Raw genomic sequence first — 18298 nt, forward strand, 5'->3', positions numbered from 1 at the left:
TATTTTATGAACTTTAATACAGGTGAAATTGTTAAGTAGGAGAACTAAACTAGGTATATAAATAGGTAAGTAAGTAAAACATTTATTAACAAATACAGGGTTGCTTATTTATTACTATTACTTATTTTTTGCCCTGATTTGAAAATTAGGGTAACCTGTGTCCTGTAAGCCTGTTCCTTCCAAAATACGCGAGTTCTTGTACTATGTGTGGTATATATTTGTACATTCAGAATTAACAATATTAAGTTATAATATAAACATAATAAACAGGATGATCAAAAAAAAAAGAAAAAACAAGTTTGACTAGAAGATTACAGTTAATAATTTTTTCAAATCCGTAACATTCAGTGTGTAATGTGAGAGAAGGTAAACAGTATTGCATGTATGTATGTTTGAAGTAAGAAGTTGAGTGGTATTAATATAACTACACGAGTAATATAGGAAAACTTATGTTCGTTAATTTGGAAAGATCTATTACTTACTGATACATATTTTGTTTCCATATTTTGTCCACCCGTGCGACGCCGGGACGGGCCGCTAGTTAAATAATAAAGGTCAATTACTTTGCGAAAATCGACTGGGCGAGTCATAAATAATTCATTGAACTGTCCATAAACTCAAATCTGTCATTTCAGAACTGATGTCTTTCTGTGTTACGTCATCAATAGAAACGGGGTGAATGGATTTCAACTAAATTTCATAATGAAATTTATAGCATCATAGTTCAGTTGAAACTTGTGTTTTATCAGAATTGATCGACCAACATTTAATATACCCTCCATTACATTAAACCACGCATTATATGTATGTAGAAATATTGGATTTGTACAAATTAATTTTGATTCCACGCAAACGAGGGAGACTTTGTACAAAAGTCGATTGCTTGGGTACCTCTGTCTTATTCGTATTTCTACCGTGAAGCAGTTGTGTTTGCATGGCTGTGTTTCGGTTTGAAGGGTGGGATATAGCGTGAATTTACTGGGTACAGAGGAATAACACCTGAGTCCTCAGAAATGGCAACGCATGGGGAGTATAATGGGTGAAACAGTATACTCTGTTAAGTCCACGGTACTGCTCATGTCTATAGGCGACGGTTACCACATTCCATCAGGTGGGCCGTCAGCTTGTTTGCCATTCTAAGTTGTATATAAAAAAGAACGAAGTCAGAAGCAAAACTAGTCATACATAGTCAATAGTTTGGATATTCATGAAAGTAAACAAAAGCCCCAATATACGAAATCTTAATAGATTTAAAATTATTTCCTTCATTATTGGCTTTGTATATTTTGCTATCGCTCAATTGTTCAAAATATAACAATGTTTGTTATTTCCGTACAGATGCATTGCTATTCGTAATGCAGACGTCAGAATGCTGCAGTTTGAATTGTATTAACTCGGAATGCAATAAATATTTTTGCATTGTGAATATGCATTCCTCGTCTCATATTAAAATTCGTAAAACTTTCAAGAATACTGGCGTAGAATACGAAATGGTTGATGTATTATTTTGTTTATATAATTAAATTTATTTGCATTTTTCTTTAAGGGGACAATGATGCAGTCGGAAAAAATACAATTGTAAAATAAGTTTTTGACAGTATAACGAGTATGGTGATAATTAAATAAATGTATTATTTAATTTTATGAAATGAAATGAACCATCGTGAACTAAAATAGGTTAGCTAGCTATGGGGCGCCTTATATATATATTTTTTTTAATAAAATGTCCCGCACCAATTTTCACAGTAATAAATCGCGTATGTCTAAAATAATATATATATATATACCTAGTATGTTTTACAGATTCATTGAAATAAAAAAGTTATTAATCTAAGCAAGTATCCAGTAGCCAATTTGTATTCGTCTATATATACATACATTAAGTTGCGTTGTGTAAATATTTTTTAAGATAGTTAAAAAAAAATTGGAGGCGCAGGGTATCGATCCCCGTACTTCTCGCATGCTAAGCGAGCGCTCTACCATCTGAGCTACATCCCCGATATGAAAAGCATCGAATTTACCGTTACCATTATGAAATAACAACTATTACATAATATATATCACCTCAAGCGATGTTGAATAAATGAATGTTTATCGCCCAACATTCATTCAACCAGTTTTAATACTCGTTACATATATACATATTGTTATTTTATCTATGTGCGTTTTTTTACTGATATAAAGGATTTACAGCAGTTTTAGTATTAACTATTATTTTTAATGACAAATCCTTATAAGTATACCAGAGGGAGACTTTGTACAAAAGTCGATTGCTTGGGTACCTCTGTCCCATTTGTGTTTCAACCGTGAAGCAGTTGTGTTTGCATAGCTGTGTTTAGGTTTGAAGGGTGGGATATGGCGTAAATTTACTGGGTACAGAGGAATAACACCTAAGTCCTCAGGAATGGCAACGCATGGGAGGTATCATGGGCTAAACAGTATACTCTATTATGTCCATGGTACTGCTCATGTCTATAGGCGACGGTTACCACTTTCCATGAGGTGGGCCGTCAGCTTGTTTGCCATTTTAAGTTGTATAAAAAAAAATGTAATAATACAAAGTCTTGTTTAAACCGATCTATTAATAAAACATAATGGGTTCCGTATGTAAAAGAGCCACGGCAAGTTATACAGCATGTATTTATTTGTAGTATACAGTATGAAGTTCTTCAAAAAAGGTTTATTAAGGTTTTAGTGGTCATCCGACGAAACTCTAGCAAGTTGGAAGTCTTCTTTTCATTTAAGAGTTTCCTCTTGTCGGTGCAACTAATTCATACATCTTCCTCCAGCCAGCTCTATCCCAGGCCATATCCTCTATCTTTCCTTCTACTATGTTTCTACTAAGTTGGAGGTAAATACGTCTAATTGCAAATACTGGCTCAAAACATCACTGAGTAGTTTCAATGCAAGAGATAGGGGAGTTTGCTTGGTCAACTCTGTTTGACAATTTCTACAATGATATGCTTGCGTTATTGCATTACTATTGGTGTTGTGGGTGATCACGGGCGGCGGTAGTCACTTACCATCAGGTGAGCCGCATGCTCGTTTGCCCCCTGTGTTGTAAAAAAAACAACTCTGTATATACGGTTGTACAGACCGAAAGACAACAATGCCAGAATTAACAAAAACATCGTTACGAATGCCATCTTCGAAACTGCTTTTGGAACTGCGGGAGAGTTGTCGATAAATAACTTTATGTCGTACAAAGTTCTTTAAGCATATAGTTTTGTAAAAACGTGTGAAATTTTAAAATAAGTCAATAATACTTCAGCTGCCCGCTAGCAACATGTTTTCTAACTGCATTGGGTTGACTGGAAGAGATCTCTGTCAGAGATAAGTCCACCCTTGCTCACAATATTTATAAATGCATTAACATTGTAATTTACAAGTGCAATAAAGAATATATATATATATATATATATATATATATATATATATATATATATATATATATATATATATATATATATATATATATATATATATATATATATATATATATATATATATATATAAAATATTTGCGCCGTCTATTCTTATTACATCTGTGGTTACCAATCCAGCTTTGTGTGATCTCCCTATATAGTTGCCACATTTTATGGCTTTGCTATAAAGCAACAATGTATATAATATCGCGTTTGTTGACTCAAAATACAAAATAACTACGATAGACAAATGAAAAATTAATAATTGCTATTGCATAGATAAGGAATAAAAATCAGTAAATGAAAATTTAAACATCCTAGATTCTACAGAGTAATGATAAAAATATAAAAGTACAAGACAATTTTTTAAACATACAAGATAAAGATAATTGTAAATACAAATATATACTTTGCTCATATAATGTTTAATTTAGTCTATTACTTTGCAATAACATTAAAGAAGAAGGAAGATACACAAGCACGCGATCAGAATAAAATTACAACATCTGAAAGAAGATTTAATCACGGCTTACGAATGTTCTGAACGTAACATAAAATTAGTTTATAAAATAAACATATAGAAACTTGTATTGGATTTGAAATTTACCGAACCGAGCCGTGATTGTGATGGGGTTTGCAACGGAGGAGTTGTTGTTGAAGTTCTCACCGAGTTTGAACAAAAACTGGGACGTTACACAAACACAGGAATCGGGGAATGCCCGAATTCATACCGCGGTGAGTTATGCTCGCCGACCGCTCACCGCCGATCGACCCAATTGGTTGCGAATTTAAACTTGGAACGCGGCAGGTGTTTGTGTTATACCATCGCTCGCCAAACGCAGACAATATTTCAGCCGGGGCGAGGAGTAACGACGCGCTATTAGCTACTGCTTTATTTGTAAAGTGTCCATATTTCAAACGCAGCCCGCGGCCCGGCCGCGCCGCTGATTTGTCGGTTATTTTGTTGTGCAAATTACCTCCGCCGCGATTTTCCTTCGACTTTCCCCAATAAAGATTGTTTGAATATATTAATTTGTGAATGGAATATTTTTCGGCAGCCGAGAACGAATTAAAACTCGACCTCCGCCCGGGAGGGGGTAATTATTTGAACAAATAACGCCATTTTAAACGTCGATAATGGAATTATCCCACTAATTAAATTTCTAACGGTCTTCGGGAGTACAGAATTTTGTTCGCAAATATTGGCTTCAGATTCATTAAAATTTGCTATTATTTAAAATATCTTTGATTGGTTTCTAGGTATATTCATACTTTTAGTGTTGGGGAGCGAAATATAGATGGTGGTGGAGAGCAGTATACTATTGCGGCTAATATACATTCATTTCATTCTTTATAATAGTTATTTATAATATGTTTATTGGCCAGGATAAAAAGTAGCCTATAACCTTCTTCATGCCATATAGTACGTGTATATAAGGTAACAAACAAACAAACTTATTTTCACATTTAAAATATCAAAGTAAGGATTATATATCTTGTTGATCTAGAAATTGTTTTATTGATTGAATATAAATCAGTGAACTGATCGACGCAACACAAAGTTATGAAAACTAACGACGAACAAATGCACAACAAAAGGGTAAGGGCAGAGGCGAGGGTTTCTTTCATCTATCAACTTGTGCGTGGAACGGTTCCTTTCACAAACTATCCAAACAAACCTCAATGTTTAACAGATCAATACCAGTCTACCAGGCACGCAGAACATTTTAGGAGCTCAGTTCAAGCGGCCTTACCCTCCTTATTGGCAATTCTTATTCAAATACGGGCCGGCGGGCGTAATCCGCGTGACATACTGGGCTATCTGTGTGTCCGTTTTTTTCCTTATTTATCGCCGTCGTACCCGGCGCCCGGTCCATTTCTCTCTGTCGCGCTTATCCGGAGATCTGACGGCGGACTGGCTTCTTAGCTATGTCTGCTTGTCTGCTAGTACCTTTGCAGGGGCAACATGTGTACCGAGAATGATTTATGTTCCTTGATTAAAATTAATTTCATCATAAAATTATTCAAATATGCACAGATTAGGGTAACTTTTTTAAGAGCTAATATGTTTTTACTACATATTATATAGTACTATACTAATATTAAAAATGTGAAAATTACCGTTTATAAGCGTTTGACACCATATTTGGCATCTTAACTTAAACATTCAACCAATTGTCATGAAATTTTGGTATAAACATTAACTTCTTACTTCAGTACGGATCCAAAACAAATTGATTACTTCCTCGCCGTTGCCTCCAGCTCTCCGCTATATAAACGACGCTAAAAGTAAACAAAAACTTACAAAAAATATTTTTAGCGACATAGTTAATGTTGTCTATGATCCGCTTGTCTCTTTAAAAGCGTCTTAATGTTCTCTAAATAAAATAGCTTTTACTTAATATAGTTTGTTATCAAAGGAATACATTTATATAAATCCCTATATAAACAGATAGCTCTTTTACCTTCAAAGGACTTGATGATGTTTTATTGTTCTCTCAAGCCTGTTGAATGTACGAAAGGCCGCTTCTAAATTCATTGTATTAACATACTACGAGCATGTTACAAGAGAGGCAGTTCGTTTTATTCTATCAGTTTGCGAGTTAGTTCACCAAGTTGAATACTAACCTTTGTCTCGTTTAAACTTTATTCTAATGTAGCAAATGATTTAATAAAGTGTCGAGATGTTGACAACACTGATTCGCAGTGTGCGGTGGTTTATTATGAAATTATCGAGACGTTAACTCGATATAAGATGAACCTGTCATTTCTAAATTTATTTGAATTTTGAAGCAAATACCAAGGCTGGAGCGTAAACAGACAGATCGGGCACATTTATCTAGTCTAGAGAGTAGGGAATAGATAAATGTTTTCAGATTCCAGATAAATATTTACTAATAAAAGTGAAGAAGTTATTTTTGTGGGGATTAGGTTACTATACCTCTTATTTTTCGGTTGAAATCTTTTTATATATTTTCATAAGTTTTTGTTTGGATTAACATTTTTTGCGTCTTCTTAATTGAGAAAAGGTATTTCGAGCAAAATTAATCAGTTTAAAAATAAACTTTATGAAGTAGACTTATACAAATGATCTTTAAATTTTTTTTTGTATTTTTATGATTCTACAGTAATTTAAGTAAATTAAAGTTAACGAAATGACAAAATTCGAAAGAACGAAAAGTACCAAAGTAACCGACATAGCTCGAAGTATAAGCAAATTGAAGTGGCATTGGGTTGGTCACATAGCTCAAAGAACCGACAACCGATAGTGAAGATAGTTCTTGAGTAGCGACAAATATAAGACGACCCCCCACTAGATGGAGTGATGATCTCAAATGCTTTGCAGGTGGATCAGGACCGTTCCTTATGGCAGTCTATAAGGGAATCCTATGTCCAGTAATGGACATATAATAGCTGAAATGATAATAATGAATAAAACTATAAGTAAATCAACATTTAGTTTATTTATTTATTTTATTTATTTATTCTTTATTGATCACAAAAAAAAGTCTGGTACAAAAGGCGGACTTAATACTATATAGCATTCTCTCCCAGTCAACCTTTGGCTAAACAGAAATTATTCATAAGTACAAATATATGTACATGGCGGACTTAACGCTAAGAGCGTTCTCTCCTAGTCAATAATAGGGAAGTGTCAGAATACTCGAATACGGTACTAGTAATTTTTGATATACATACATACTAAAATTACATATATAAACGAATAAATATATATGAATAACAAATATACTTACACATATATGACATATACTATATTATACACGAAATTGAGAATAATATAAAGTACTTATGTACTACTATTTCTGTATGAAGAGGGAAGTAAAAAAAATTACCAAGTGACGTGTGCTAATTTAATCGCACGGTGCAAAGTGAAACTGACCTGGCCGCTTTGGGCGTAACGTAATTGAAACGCCCCCAAACAACAGAACCGTCGTCATTATGACATTGTTTAATATACATAATGCCGTTTGTAGCCTCCTTAGGGACGTACATGATATAGCTACATTTATGTAGATTGTGTTATACTAGCGACCCGCCCTGGCTTCGCACGGGTGCAATGTACAAACTAATGCGGTATTAGTGGAATGTTTAATAATATTCAACAACCAATGGGGAAGAAAGATTATTGAGTGGTGATCCCGTACGGGCAAATAATGTAGGATAATCCCCCCCCCCCCCCCTCCCAATAGATGGAGTGACGACCTCAAATGCCTTGCAGGGAGTCAGTAGATGCGGGTGGCTCAGGACCGATCTTTATGGTCTACCATGAAGATATAATATCTAGTATGGGGGAAGCGGGGGGAAAGGGATTGTTAGCAATGGAGTTTAACAGCCCCATTGCTATCAGTATGCCCTATTAGGTCGACCTCCACGTGGTTCCCCTTGGGGACCATTGTGAACAATTCTTGTTGAATTCGTCACGATGGGCTAGAATTTAGGCTTTAAATGATCTAAGTGTACAGACGGCGGGAAGCGACATTGCTTTATACTACATAGAGGTGTAATCACTATACGTTTGTCAACGTTTTGAATAAGGTTTTCATCGGCGTGTCTCCTCATATTTTTCCACATAATACTAATAATACTTTCATGAATATGGGTGACATGCGATAAACACGAGTAAAATATCCTTTTAACATAAATTCACGTCAAAAATAAAAAAAAAAATGGAAAGCCCGACCGGCCGATCGTGCCCGTCTGGGACGCGTGTATAAATAATATTTCGTAAGGAATTATAAATGATATTCCACGCCACCCGTGAAGAATGATGGGTTTACTGCTTGCGTTTATATAGCCCTGGTAGTTTTGCCGTTTAGCATAATCTTTTCAAAGTTTAGTTTAGGACGCTAAACGTTACTAGGGTACGCTCGTCCCACGGTTATAGGGAATGGAGGGCAATTAATTACTTCCAATCTGTTTATAGCATAATGGCAGACTTAGACTAAATCTTACGAAGTTATTATCATTAAAGGATAGAATTTTCGCCCTTTTTACTATACGAGTAGTGGGCATATTAGGGTATAGTGGTAAGAGGACCTCTCAAGACTACTTGAAACTATTCTTCGAATCATTATATCAGTAGTTAACTGTCCATCGCTGGACATAGGCATCCCCTTAGAGAGGTGTTACCAGTAGTTCAGTAGAAGCCAAGCTTCGCAGGCGGATTGGCAGCCGCAGTTAGACTTTGGTGATGTTTTAAGAAGGACACTGCTGCCTATCTCCTCGACCATTATGTTCCCTAAGTAGCCTCCCACGGGAAAGGAAGGGGTGGCCTATTTTATGCCGGGATCAGATTATTATTTAATTATTGATATTATTATTTATTTATTTCAGTAAAAAAAACATGCGCTATATTGTCACTACTTGAAATATTTTACCAGAGGGAGACTTTATAAAAAAATCCGTTTGCTTGAGTACCTTTGTCCCATTCGTGTTTCAATCGTAAAGCAGTTATTTTTGCATAATTGTGTTTCGGTTTGAAGGGTGGGATATGACATGAATTTACAAGGTACAGAGGAATAACACCTGAGTCCTCAGGAAGGGCAACGCATGGGGGGTATCATGGGGGAAACAGTATACCTACTCTGTTACTTTCATGGTACTGCTCATGTCTATAGGCGACAGTTACCACTTTCCATCAGGTGGGCCGTCAGCTTGTTTGCCATTCTAAGTTATATAAAAAAATATTTCAAATGTGTATATATATGTATATATAATTTTGTTATGTATAATATGTAGAATTTTCATAGATTTTTTTACTAATTCTTTGTTTATTGTTTCAGGCAATAGTACTGCCGCCGCTCGCCCGGTGGCCCTACGAGAACGGCTTCACATTCACCACGTGGTTCCGACTCGACCCTATCAACTCTGTCAACATAGAGAGGGAGAAACCCTACCTTTACTGGTAATTACACCGTAGCAAACATTTCAGTTACTTGTAATTATTCTGTCATCTGGGCTTTACACTAATAAATTACATCCGAGGATATGTTAAATAATACATTTATATAGGATTACACTTGTATATACTTATATGCGTATATACTTATTTTTATATATACAACTTAGAATGGCAAACAAGCTGACGGCCCACCTGATGGAAAGTGGTAACCGTCGTCTATAGACATGAGCAGTACCATAGACATAACAGAGTATACTGTTTCGCCCATGATACCCGCCCATGCGTTGTCATTCCTGAGGACTCAGGTGTTATTCCTCTGTACTCTGTAAATTCACGCCATATCCCACCCTTCAAACCGAAACACAGCCATGCAAACACAACTGCTTCACGGTTGAAACACGAATGGAACAGAGGTCTCCCAAGCAATCGATTTTTGTACAAAGTCTCCCTCAGCTATGTTAATTTTTTTTATACAAGAAAGATGACAGTGACAACCAAAGATAGGTAGATAGATAGATACTCTTTATTGTTTCCTCCATAAGATTACAATAGTAAACTTATTATAAATATAAGCAATTACAAGAAAATATTACAGTAAGAAAACAATGGGGACCTTATCGCTAATAGCGATTGGTACTTTACTAATAAGCGAATGAGTAGTTTTTTTTTATGGGTGAAAATTGCATGGTAACCCCACCTATGCTATCGGTGTATACCGATGGCGGCGGGGTACCAATGAGAGGTGGTAGGTGAGGATGAAAAGGCGGGTCAGTTAGCCCATTGTGACTAATTCAATGATAAATTAGTCACGATAGTTTCCAGGGGGAACCGCGTGGAGGTCGACCTGATAGGGTATATTAATAGCAATGGGTACTAACCTCCTCATTACTAACAATCCTTTCCCCAGCGAATACGTAGTTAAACGAATGCAGTTTCACAATTCATTTGTACGTTGCCAACTCTTGTGATGTAGGGGGCGAAGGGGATTGTTAGCAGTGGAGTTTGACAGCCCCATTACTAGCAATATTAGGTCGACCTCCACGTGGAAAACATCGTGAACAATTTTTGTTGAATTCGTCACGATGGGCTAACTGACCTGCTTCATTCTCACCTATTATCCTTCACTGGTGCCCCGCCGCCGGTGTATACCGATAGCGCCGGTGGGGTTAACATTCCATTATCACCCATTAAAAAACTCTTGTGATGTGATGACCTTGAGTACCCAATATTTTCACTGTCTCATGCTTAAATGAATACAGCATACAGCTTGATAGCACAATTAATGGAAACACGAGAATTTCGTGCTTTCATTTTAATATCATAAATGTGAAAATGAGCTTGTTTGTTTGTTACCCCATGGCGATTTAAGGGCTTAAGTAATAGTTACGAAATTTGATATATATTTGCTTACAGTTTATGGCATAGAGAAGGATATAAACTAGTTTTTATCTTGTTTACATAGACAAATACATATATACATATCTGTCACGCCTGTCTCCCATTAGGGTGGGTAGAAACAATGGAACGCCAAATGATTCGATTCAAACAAACCTATTTCGCTTCTTCCACATTCATCAATCAACACAAATAAAGTTGCGGGTAAAAGCTAGTAAAGCGTAATTCGTTGAAACAGATAGATGACTTTATCCTTGTTAAACGTCCATGTCGATTTAAACAAAGATCTTAAGCCGTCAGTATTTCTTGTTCTATTTATATATATATATATATCTTGTATTGTTCCTTACAGCTTCAAGACGAGTAAAGGCGTCGGTTACACGGCTCACTTTGTAGGGAATTGTTTAGTTTTAACGTCAATGAAAGTCCGGGGCAAGGGTTTCCAGCATTGTGTCAAATACGAATTTCAACCGAGAAGGTAATTTTTATTTCACTATTTATTAATCTAATCTCATCATCATCATCATCATCATGGTCGTGTGATCTTGCCATAGAATAAGACACCCCTTCCTTTGCCGTGGGTGTCGTAAGACACGACTAAGGGAGGGCGAGGGATGGGCAGAGGCGTCCCTCTTAAACGCCTCTTAAGCCTGACAGCGGTTGCCAATCCGCCTGCCAAGCGTGGTAACTATTAGGAGAACGCTGTAAGAGGGAAGCTTATGTTCAGCAGTGGACGATTAAAGGCTGGTATAATGATAATCAAAGATCTGCACCATGGCATTCAATGCTGATAAATTGAATTTTGAACAAATCGATGTCACACGGAATAGACGTCGAATATTGGTCAGTAAAGCTCCATTCATTCGTTTATTGATATATTCATCCATTTATTCCTCCATTTTTATTCACACATTCATGCTATTTCATTCAAATCGACATTGTACCGTATGTGACGCTTTGACATCTACCACTATTCGATGTAATTTCAATTTTAACTCCTCTATCAATTACGTTAAAAATCAACCAGCAGTTTGTGGAAAGATTTTAAATTTCATATAGATAGATCCTTTATTACTGACAACAATAAAAATAATTGTATATTAAAGTTAACATAAATAGCAATAAAGAAAAAAATTTGTACATTTTGCTGGTAATAGGAGTCCCTCAGCTGTTATTATACATATATTTTTTATTTATGCAACTTAGAATAGTGGTAACTGTCGCCTATAGACATGAGCAGTACCATGGACATAACAGAATATACTGTTTCGCCCATGATACCCCCATGCGTTGACGTTCCTGAGGATTCAGGTGTTACTCCTCTGTACCCTGTAAATTCACTGCCATATCCCTTTCTTCGAACCTATGCATACCTCCAGCAAGATGAACCTATACAGCGCTGATTTTCAGGCGGTAACTCATTTTAGCATTCGTGCGGGTCGCCAGTATAATTGTAATGCTTGTTTTGCAGATGGTACGCGATAGCTGTAGTGTATATATACAATCGATGGACCAAGAGCGAGATCAAGTGTTTGGTCAACGGTCAGCTGGCTTCCAGTACGGAAATGGCCTGGTTCGTCTCTACTAACGACGTAAGTACGCTATTGAGTTAACTATGTACTATTAGGGAAAGTACTGCAATCTCCTAGCATCCTCTCGAGAAATTTAAAAATATAAGCGTATACTTGCACATTCTTTTCATTTAAGAGTTTCCTCTTGTCGGTGCAACTAATTCATACATTTTCTTCCAGCCAGCTCTATTCCAGGCCATATCTTTGATCGTCCTATACGACATGACACCTAGTGTTTTCTTTGTCTATCCCAAGTCTCATTCCTCGGTCTTTCCCTTCCTCTTTTGTTGTTTATTTTTCCTTCTACTAAACTTTTCAAAAACTCGTCTAGTCGTATAAGATTGCCCACTTGTTTGCCTCTTCTATTCTTTATTGTATTTATTATTGTCTTTTCTCATTCAATCTTTTTAAGACTTCCTCATAACAAATACATATACATACATTTTGTAAATCTCAAAAAGTAATATATTAATATTCCTTATGCAAGAAAACATATGCAAAATTTATTTTCACGAATAATTAACTTTTGTTCGTGGTTTAAAAACTTCTTGCAGTGTTTTTAAATTCGCCATTTCTAACTACATTTATGAATTTTTTAATGGATATAAAATCTCGCTATATGTTGTCAAAAAAAAGAAAATTTTTATATTTCGTGGACTTGACTAAATATTTGCATTCTGTAGCGGGTAGAAACACTATACTGTGGAAACACTGGCTAAGCTATAACACACACTACCCATGGTAAGCAATGTGGGCGTGGTAGCAAACAGCGTTGAGCGCGGGAAGGCTTAACAGGACCATAAAGGACTAACGCAGCTTCCAGAAATAGAATTCGGACTAAGAATTTAAACGTGACTGTCGTTCCTCGCATTTTGCATACTCGACTATCCGACTACCGACGATTATTCATTTACGCAGTAAAACTAAACAATAGTTGTTTACGGTAGCATTTGTGTTTTTATAAGCATGTTATAACTATGTATATAATTAATAAAAAAAAATCCAGCGTAAATATAAAATATTGAAATTTACCAAACTTTCTATGTAGCCATTGGAAATATAAGTAGTTTTTTTTTTTTCAAATATTTTACTTTTACTGCGAACAAATGTTGGTTTACGTTTTTTGAATAAGTCCGTTCGTGCTACATTCACGAGGATGGATGAGTGCCTATCGTGTTGACTCAGTAGCACAGATGAAACACGTTCAAAGGATTGCGGTGGTTTTCACTATTTTTATTATAAAAAAATCGTGAATGCACACGAGATTTGTGTGATATTTTATATCAATAATACATTTATTTTTTATATTCACACTATAATTGTTAACACATAAAGTAAACGTGTGGATTGTTATTTAATCTACAATTGAATAAACTGGTTTATTTATAGATTTTTTTTTATTTATTTAATTTATTATTATAAAACTTTGGTTATGTTTTGTTAAGAAAGGGACTGGCTAAAAACCAGCGCTGTGCAGCTGTTCACATTGCGCTGGGACACTCACAGCATCAGCTGAGCTGGTTCCTTTTGCCTAGTATGGGACACTTTTTGTATATGTCATTTATATTTTAATTGTATGTACTGGCAATAAATATTTCTGTTCTGTTCTATTCTATTATTATTTTCTATACTTTATTGCACTATTTAAAAAATGCTATATTTACTATATTAATAAGAAGTGATATAAAAAGATGCCTTATTGCTAAGCAATCTCTTCCAGACAACCTTTAGGTATAGGACATGAAATGTTAATTTTTAGTCAAAAATATTAGAGAAACATTTGGTTAGTTTTAGTTTTTGTGCCAAAACAAGAAATACAATAAAATCAACAGATACACAGTAATTTCCCCACATATAAGAATATAATTGGATAATTCTGTGATACTCAATTTGCCATAAAATTAAAGCAGTGTCATCAAACTATATTTGATTAGGCGTGTTTATCTTTTCGTTAATAATTTTCTGCTTGGTCAAAGCCATTCACTTAACCCGTTAATCTAGTCGCAGGCACCGGGAGTCCATAATTCGATAAGAGCCTATCATAATAATATTTAGTTATCTCCGGGAGACTTCCCCCGTTCCACAATTTGTGCGTTCGACTCGTCACGTACACGTCGTTAGGAACAATTTATTACAAGGAATGCCATGCAGATATTCTTAGCTGTACGCGATTCTCATGACAGGAATTAAACCTAACAAATGGAAATTGCAATCCAGTAGAAAGACATAATATCGGGCACTTGTAGTATTGTACAATTTAAAGAAAATGCATAATGAACTTTTTCTTTTAACATCATGTCACTTATTATTCAAGATTTAAAATTGTAAGAGACAGATAAATATTATATTTACATACATACATACATCAGTTATTTGTTACATAAATATTATTTGTACGTAGAAGTACATATTGATCCCTCTGCTTGCAATGCCGCAAGAATTATTTCGGTCTTGATTCAGTAGTAACACTATTTTGTTTTATTCTAAAACTAGCGGCCCGTCCTGGCGTCGCACGGGTGGACATTTTTACATTTTAAAAAGCGGCTATTAAGTCTGCACACGCGACGGAAGCTTAAAAATGGAGCAACTTCTCCCGTTTTCCCAACATTTCCCTTCACTGCTCAGTAGTATGATAACATGCCCAGGAGTATGATGAATAATTGTACCAAATTTAGTTAAAATCCGTCGAGTAGTTGTTTCTATAACGAACATACAGACAGACAGACACAAAATTTACTGATTGCATTTTTGGCATCAGTATCGATCACTAATCACCCCCTGTGATAGTTATTTTGGAAATATATTTCATGTACAGAATTGACCTCTCTACAGATTTATTATAAGTATAGATTGTATCTAAAATTAAGGTGTTTTATACTGTAAATGTATTGTAAGGAATCAATGAATGTAGGTGACTTGGAACGTTCCTTATGGGAGTCTATGAAGGATGTTTATGTTTAGCAGTAGACAGATAACGATTGATATGACGATCATAATTGAAACATTCTAAAAATAAATCAAAAAGTCTTTGTTTTCGGCGAGTAAAGGGCAACTAATTTGAGATGACAAAACAAAGGACTTGGCGTGTAGGTAAATAGCTAAATATGGTAGAAAAGACCTTTCAACGTTCACAACAGAGGGCGGAGTATACTTGAATCATCCGATTCATAAGTATTTTCTTTATTAATTATAAATTCAATCTAATTAAATCTCGCAAATCCTATTCTCATAATCTTACTCCGCGCGGAATCAGAAAATCATGCAAAATCCTGGCATTTGGAAATTTTGGTAAACCGCCCTACAGATTAGTACTAGAGCTTCATAAACGAAAAGAACAAAAATTTGCTGCTATGAATTTATAACACACTCAGTATATATTGAAATATCTTATGAAGCTTTACAGGCGAATTAATGTGCATGCGAGTGTCTATGAATATTCACCGGAGCCCGTACGTGGTCACGCATAGTTCCGGAATATTTAACTCTCTCGACACCCTGGTATCCTAGTTCATTATCTAGTCTTAACTGCATAGCGCATAGTTTGAAAATGTTAGTCTAACACGATCATATAATATTACCAAAGTTTTCTCTTTATATCGACGTGTAAAGTAAATTATACCGGTGCACTGCAGTAATTTATTATTTATTTCATATAATAATACAATACAAGAAACTTAACAATTTTTTACTACCGCCTTAATCTCTTGGGCTTGTATGTAAGACTTTACATTTCGTTCTCAAATAAGAAGTACTGATATTTAATATTCTGCTATATGAGATATGGATGGTTGAATAGAAAATATGTTCTTAGTTTAAATTTTATGTTTTTGACGGAAGTAGTTTTCTTATGCAATTTAGAACACATACAGCCCATCTGATGGTAAACGGTTACTGTAACCTGTGAACGGCTGCAACACCAGTGGTGTCATGTCCCTGAAGAAACCTTAATATACCCTTTTTGAAGAACCCCATACTGTAGTCTCTAGGGAAAACCTTGGCAAAGAAGTGTGATCTACATTTCACAGCCTGAGCGTTCGTGGGAGTAAAACTCTGAAACTGCACAATACGTGACTATTTAGACTTAAGTATGCGAGGATGTATTCCCTGTCGATGAGGATGATGTCTATTTATTTAATTTTTATGCATCTAAAAATTACGTAATTCACTTTTGTACAACCTACCCACTTCTATCTATTCTTCTTTAATCAAAGGTTGTCTGTAAGAGATTGCCTTCGCGAGCTAAGATCGCCTTTTGTGCCTCTATGTCTGTATTTTGATCTACTTTCATTTAACTAACTAAAGCCTTTAATTGTCTACTGCTTAACATAAACCTCCCTCTTTTTTTTGTTTTCCCAGTAGTTGCCATGCTTGGCAAGTTGGTAACCGCAGTTAGGCTTATGATGTTTTAAGAGGCACACTACCCATCCCTCGCACACCCTTATTCGCGTCTTACGACATCCACGGGAAAGGAAACAGTGGCTTATTCCATGTCGGATTCACACGACCAATCTACTAATTCAATCTACTTTATACTACTGTTTCTATTTTCAGCCGTTAATTGTCCACTGCTGGACATAAGTCTTCCCCATAAGAGGAATTTTGCCATTAGTTGCCATGCTTGGCAAGCGGGTTGGCAACCGCAGTTAGACCTTTAGGGATGTTTTAAAAGGAATACTGCTGCTCATCTCTCGCACTCCCTTAGTTGCATATTACGACACCCACGCGAAAGGAAGGGGTGCTCCATTCTATGCCGGGATCGACAAATTTTATACTACTGTATTTCACTTACATTTTCTAATTATGTTTTTAGTGCAATAAAGAGTTAAATAAATAAATAATAAATACAAGAAGTAAACTGTTTTTTTCAGTCTAATGAACCGTTATTATTCTTTTCTACAATTTATAGACTAGTCTGCTTATAATTAAATGTGTCCCGAACAAAGGGCTTTTATTATTTTGTAATTCGCTTTGTTAGTAGAATCGAGAGACGAGCTCGCGATGGTAAATGGTAAATTAGCGACCGCAAATAGCGGTCTACTGCAATTACGTTCTTCATTGAATAATAAATAACACAGTGAGGTTTTGTGCGAAAAGTTAGAGCAGACGAGTTCACACCTGCTTGATTATTTTTTTTACAACACAGGGGGCAAACAAGCATGCCGCTCACCTGATGGTAAGTGACTACCGCCGCCCATGGTCACCCACAACACCTACGGCATTGCATGTGCTGCCAGCCTTTTAAAAAGGAATATGCTCTTGAAGGTTATGTTGTCGTATCGTTTCGGAAATACTGCTGCTGGTAGTTGATTCCAAAGAGTGGTTGTGCGTGGGAGAAAGTGCCTTGAAAAACGCACGGTGGAGGACCGCCACTCGTCCAGATGGTTGGGATGAAATTTTAGTTTATGGCGGGTTGTACGATGGTGAAAATCAGCAGCGGGTATCAATCCGAACAATTCTTCAGAGCACTCCCCATGATAAATTCGGTAGAAGATGCACAGAGATGCAACATCCTTAAATGTTTAAATATTATCGTTCAGTTATGAAAGAAAACATTCGATTATTAACGTGTCTGACTATTGAAACTTTGGTACAAGTATGATACCCCACATAAAAGTGGAGCTAAAATTGCGTATCGTGCAAATCCCGCCATTAATACGCTGAAAAAATTATATGCATTGTAGTATTATAGTATGTAACTTTTGAAATCTCTTTATCTCATATTATAAATTATATTATATAATATATCCTTTTCACATTGAATGTTGCTGGATGAAAACTCTTTTAGAGTTAAGCTCGCCTTTGTACATTTACTTACCTCTGTCATATTTCTGTGTACTAACAGTGTGTACAAAGCTTTGGCTTCACGTATTAATATATAGATTAATGCAATATACTACTATATATATACTATAATATATAATCACAACTTGCAAAAACAAAGCTATTCACACACACACAGTATTGGGAGTCACCAAAATACCATC

The 18298-nt window shown here is 35.7% G+C and overlaps 1 protein-coding gene across 1 annotated transcript in view; it reads left to right on the top strand.

Annotated features, from left to right (window-relative positions):
- The window catches only part of LOC113512204 (neurobeachin), a 520131-nt gene that overhangs the window by 211668 nt on the left and 290165 nt on the right, over positions 1-18298 (top strand). Inside the window, exons 7-9 of the mRNA XM_052896806.1 lie at positions 9230-9351; positions 11096-11221; positions 12215-12335. Of these exons, the coding sequence (XP_052752766.1) occupies positions 9230-9351; positions 11096-11221; positions 12215-12335 (369 nt within the window). The remainder of the gene's footprint in view (positions 1-9229; positions 9352-11095; positions 11222-12214; positions 12336-18298) is intronic.

This window comes from Galleria mellonella, unplaced genomic scaffold (assembly GCF_026898425.1).
Source record: "Galleria mellonella isolate WM207_F2 unplaced genomic scaffold, CSIRO_AGI_GalMel_v1 utg34, whole genome shotgun sequence".
NCBI lineage: Eukaryota > Metazoa > Arthropoda > Insecta > Lepidoptera > Pyralidae > Galleria > Galleria mellonella.